This window comes from Branchiostoma floridae, chromosome 6 (genome assembly GCF_000003815.2).
Source record: "Branchiostoma floridae strain S238N-H82 chromosome 6, Bfl_VNyyK, whole genome shotgun sequence".
NCBI lineage: Eukaryota > Metazoa > Chordata > Leptocardii > Amphioxiformes > Branchiostomatidae > Branchiostoma > Branchiostoma floridae.
Genome location: NC_049984.1, coordinates 10,596,180 through 10,601,206, shown reverse-complemented (window position 1 = coordinate 10,601,206; position 5,027 = coordinate 10,596,180). Strand labels below are relative to the sequence as shown.

The 5,027-nt window shown below is 42.1% G+C and overlaps 2 protein-coding genes and 1 long non-coding RNA gene across 4 annotated transcripts in view; 2 read left to right on the top strand and 1 right to left on the bottom strand.

Moving 5' to 3' along the window:
* LOC118418026 overlaps window positions 1–3,793 on the bottom strand; it is an 11,171-nt gene extending 7,378 nt beyond the window's left edge. The window contains exon 1 of the long non-coding RNA XR_004831427.1: window positions 3,686–3,793. This is a non-coding gene — a long non-coding RNA (uncharacterized LOC118418026). The remainder of the gene's footprint in view (window positions 1–3,685) is intronic.
* Window positions 48–2,953, top strand: LOC118418025. The gene is made up of 3 exons (XM_035823818.1): window positions 48–137; window positions 366–609; window positions 1,027–2,953. The coding sequence occupies exons 1-3, from the start codon at window positions 60–62 to the stop codon at window positions 2,661–2,663; spliced, it is 1,959 nt and encodes a 652-aa protein (XP_035679711.1). The 5' UTR covers window positions 48–59; the 3' UTR covers window positions 2,664–2,953.
* A 168-nt stretch (window positions 3,794–3,961) lies between the features above and the next one.
* The window catches only part of LOC118418001 (epimerase family protein SDR39U1-like), an 8,075-nt gene continuing 7,009 nt past the window's right edge, over window positions 3,962–5,027 (top strand). For both annotated transcript variants that reach the window (XM_035823791.1, XM_035823790.1), the window contains exons 1-3: window positions 3,962–4,139; window positions 4,441–4,547; window positions 4,879–4,961. In XM_035823791.1, the coding sequence (XP_035679684.1) occupies window positions 3,989–4,139; window positions 4,441–4,547; window positions 4,879–4,961 (341 nt within the window). In that variant the 5' untranslated portion in view covers window positions 3,962–3,988. The remainder of the gene's footprint in view (window positions 4,140–4,440; window positions 4,548–4,878; window positions 4,962–5,027) is intronic.

Below are 5,027 nucleotides of genomic sequence, written 5' to 3'. Positions count from 1 at the left end.
TTTTGCAGGGCTGGCTCACCTGTCCCAGCACCCTCTCAGAGCTGCTACATGACAAACTCATGAAGATTATGGAGGTTTTCGAATACAGCGGTGCCAGCCTAGGTGTTCTACACAATGGAAAACTTGTCTACAATAAGGTATTTGGATAAACAAGATTTCAGCATTATGCCATATGCATTGAGTAGTTGCATGTCATTGCATTTAAGCAGTATATCTTGCAAATGAAACTGAGACAATCTTTTTATTGATGCCATCACGTTTTGCACACCTTGCAACTAAAACCATTATCAGACAATTTTCTATTGATCCATAAAGTTGCACATTTTTGTTTAATTCTGTGTGGTGGTTAACTACATGTACTTCAGGGCCATGGAGAGACCAGTGCAGGAGACATCATCAGCCCTGCCGTGCCCTTCCCCATCTCCTCCCTGTGTGACCTGCTGACTGCAGCTGCAGTGATGAGGCTGGTGGAGGAGGGCGGAGTCAGGCTGCAGGATGGGGTGTTCGGACCAGAGGGGATCCTCGGGTTTCCTGCAGCTCAGGACATGCAGCTGTATGACCCCAGGATCCTGGACATAACTGTACTGCACTTGCTGCACCATACTGCAGGTACAGTCATGTCATGTCATGTCCTCATCATATTGCTATATTTGCTATACTGCCGCCTGGTACTGCCGCCCTTAGATTTTGGGCCATCTACTAGTAGGGGCTTCCCTTGGTACTAAGTGGAACTTCATGTTTTGATATACATGTATTGCATTCTACGGTCATGATTTTTGGGTGTTAGATAGCTCTTGTGCTCAGAAAAAAGTGACAAAAGTTTGGGCCTTCTAGCAGCTAGTTTCAGAATAGAAAGGGCAGGATTAAAAGACTTTGACAGCATAGTACACAATATAGTGTACTAGTGACAGTATAGTACACAAGTTTCAGGAACAACAAAATCAACCACCTCATACTTGGCAGAAGAGAATTCAATGTACAGTCTTTTATGTATAATGTAATGTTCTCTTTTATTCCAACAAACAGGCTGGGGAAGCAGTAAGAGGTCAACAGAATTCCACCTCACTCCATCGCTCCACCTGTCCTCCCATCCGAACGACTCCAGGTCCACAGCAGATGTTGGTGTCCTGGCTGACCAGTTGGTGCAGGTTGTCCAGCCCAGCTCCCTTGACCTCATGTCCGACCCAGGGACCAGGTTCCACCTGTCTGACAAGGATGAGATGCTCCTTCGGAAGGTTATTGAGACCATCTCGGGGCAGAGCTACCCAGACTTTGTTTCTGAACAGGTGCTTGAGTCACTTGGTATGTGGGGTACACAACTGAGACCAGTAAAGACCACAACGTCTCAGAAGAAACTGCTGTTTGAAGAGGGTGAAATACTTGTAGACAGACATACTGAAGAACTTATTCCTACAACCGAGACCTGGTATTCAACCATACCAGAACTGTTACGCCTTATACAAGCATTTGGACAAAAAACACCTTCAAGACTCCTCAAAAAAGAGACAGTGAGGAAGATGCTAGAGAAGCCTGAGCTGCCCATGCCTCAGCATGTTGAGATGTGGCATGGTGCTGGGATGCAGGTGAACAACAATGGCACATGGTGGAAGGGAGGGGGTACTGAAGGGGTGCATGTCATGGCATTCTGTGATGGACAGGGTAGACTGAAAAGAAATCAACAAACTGCCCTGTATGGGCATACTAATGGCCTTGCAATGCAAGAAGTATGCTGGGTAATATGTCTCCATGGCAACAACCCAATCAGTCCACCAATTAGAAGACAGCTAGCAAACATGATACACATATATACCACTGAATTGCCAGAGAAAGACTTATTCCTTCAGGGCTACACTGACATGGTCACTGAGCTGAAATCAGGCAAGGTGATGGCACTGAAACATGGAATACCAGATAACCACATGAGAGCATACTTAAATGGTGTACACAGCTTAGGCTACGAGGTACAGTGGGTCAGTGCATACAGTGTTCAGAACAAGGCACATTTTGCCGTGATTCTCAGAAAGAGTGAGAATGGGACTTCTCAAGTGGTAGGGTTGTATCCATCTAAGAAACAACTCTCGAAGGCTGTAAGAGAGTTGGAGACTGAGGGATATAGTGTAAATTTCCTGACCAGCTATACCGGGGAACCATGTCATAAAGTCTGCTTTGTTGTCACTTTTATCCACAAGCCTGCCCCAAGCCTTCAGCAGACTAAATTCAGATGGGAGAAAACCTTAGACAAATACGAAGGTGACAAGAGAGATAAGATGACAGCGGGGTATGTCATCAGTATGCAGAGTGTAGTATCAGTACATGACCAACTCTACTTGTCTTACACACTTGAGAAACAGAGGGATGTCTCAAAGACTGCTGTGTACACAGGGCTAACCCTCTCAGAGCTTCAAACAGCTATACATACCAATGGCTTGTCTGAGAAGACATTGGCTCATCTGGATCCTTATAAAACAAGTGATGGCATAAGGTTCTCTGCTGTGTTTAACACAAACAGATATGGAAAATGGACTTTTCATGGAAAGTTAACCAATGAGTTGTTGGAACAAGAGATGGGCAGGAGTACCAGGTTTGGCTATGAACCTTGTAACTTTGTTGGGTATGAAGAAGATGGTGAGATATACTATGCTGTTATGTGGATGCTGTCCTAGTTGTATGTGTTGACAATGGGTATATACATTATGTCTTCAACTCTGAAAACAGTTTAGACATATGTACATGTTCATGTTGTTATAGGGACTCCAGTCCATGATCTTTGACAGCGGACACATGATGTAAATACTTCTAGCCAAACTATAAAATTATTGTGCTTATTTCTAATGGTTGGTGACCGTGTTGAGTACAACAAACAAGTACTTGCTTGGCATTTGAAAATTGTACTGTACCGTAGGTTTTTGTCTTTTTTTATTGAATAAAATATGATGTATTCTGTTATCAACAATCTGATTGTTTGGTTGGAGTATTTAAGGGAAGCTGAAACATCGCATCAGTCATTAACTAATGTACAAAAGTACTAGTAGTAATGTCTTTGTATTATGCTATACGTGTAAGGATGACACTGCAGAAACTTTTCATGATATGAAAACGTTTTACATTACACAACTATGCACCGACTCTGTTGCCATGGTTGTGATACCATTTTTTTTACCAATCAATAATAAGTGTTCTCTTATTGATGGGTTGCATTACAATAATGCAATGGAAGCCTAGCCGTATAATAAACAAGGAGGCCATAAATCTTTCAGATGAGTAAGGTTACATACAGACCTTGGCCTGGAGAACCGCAGGTCCCCACGGCCCACGGTAATATCAACGTTACCGTTGACAAGTGACCTCTATCGACCATTGTTTGAATTGCATGTAAGTGTTATATACTGTAGTGAGATCTTGAACGTCACCTACACTGCATACTTCTATTCTCCGGGTGATTTCATACCTTCAAGGTGTTAGAAACTTAACCAATAGCGACACATACCGTTTTTACCATAATTGCTCATATCTAAGAACAAAATCAATGCAAGTTATGTGAAGTGTGTGCACATAATTTTGATGATGATCTGCATAAAAAGAAAGTGTTCAACTGAAGTACGCGACGCTGCCCTCCACAACATATGGCATCTAAGAACACAAAAACTATACATGTCATAAAGAAGCATAAAATATGCATATTTACCTGCGATCACACAGAATGTGGGATTTTCTTGAACGTGAAGCACACACGTGCCCGAGCACATGCGATCACTTCCGGATTTGGTATGGAAGAGAACACTATTCTTGGAGGGGTGCTAGTCAATTTAAGTAGCCTCAAATAAAGAAAATGAGACATTTTTGTATACACATAAAAATTTCAATTGCTTTTTAGATAAGCTTGATATCTTTCATCTATGTTTGCATCAAACGTATTCAAACAACTTACCAAATTTGGAGAGCATTTCCACCCCTCGTAGTCGAATATAATAGCCTGGTGTGAAAGGTCATGTTACCCAACGTTTCGTTTTTGGAAGCCAGTGTTGCTGCAGGACTCGGGTTTGCCCTGGTTTTCGTGCACCTTTGGCGGAGAAGTCGACAAAAGTTACAGGAAGACGATCCCAGTCAACCAAGGACAATGGGGTCTCGTGTGTTAATAGGTTTGTCTGTTAGTTACCCGTATATTTTGGTTGACCCAGATTCCTATCATTTGTCATTGACCTGGTCTATCTATTTGCAACAAATTATGACACCGTGCAGTGTCGCATATAGGATATTGCCACGGCTTATTGAAAATATACAGGGGGATAGTAATTACAACTTGGGTTTTATGTGATTTGGAGTCTTTACCAATTAGTTATTCCTTTTTTTTTTTCCAAGTCCTAGATTCGATTCCCTTTTCTTAGACATTATAACTTTCAAATGACACTTGACTTGACACACATTCAACCTTATTTTCAGGTGGTGGCAGTGGGTTCATAGGGACAGCCCTGAGAAAGTTGTTAGAGCATCGAGGCTACCAGGTGACACTCATCTCTCGCACACCTGGCAAGAACAAGATCACCTGGGTAGGTCTTAACAGAGGTTCTGCATGCCTTTTTTCCTGAGGTCCCCCCCCCCCCTCTCCCCCTTGCAGACCCTCCTCGAAAACTCTCTTCTAATAATTTTCTTATCTCATCTTAAATTGTGGTCTTAATCCCACTAATAAAATCATCTGCCACTTAACTACCAATAACTACAAATATTCTGTTTATGAGGAATATGATACTCCTAAAAAAGAAAACAGCCGGAGCCTAACCTCTGCTTGGAGAGTAGAATGTGAGGGGTTTCAAAACTTGGAACCTTTCAAAATATGCAATGTATAACAGATAATGTGTTGCTTTTTTATATTTGTTATAGGATGAGGTGAAGAAAACGGGCCTGCCTGAGTGCTATGCAGTTGTGGGAATGCAGGGTTCAAACATCCTAAATATATTCAGGAGGTAAGAGCTATTCTAAAAGAAAATTTGAGACATTGTTGTGGCTTGAAGGAATAAGCTTTCATCACA

Excerpts from the sequence above, each read along its gene's own strand:
- LOC118418025 (XM_035823818.1), top strand. The coding sequence starts at position 60 with ATGAAGATTATGGAGGTTTTCGAATACAGCGGTGCCAGCCTAGGTGTT. Across the intron at positions 138-365 it reads GAAAACTTGTCTACAATAAG|GGCCATGGAGAGACCAGTGC; the intron begins GTATTTGGATAA and ends CATGTACTTCAG. Across the intron at positions 610-1,026 it reads CTTGCTGCACCATACTGCAG|GCTGGGGAAGCAGTAAGAGG; the intron begins GTACAGTCATGT and ends TCCAACAAACAG.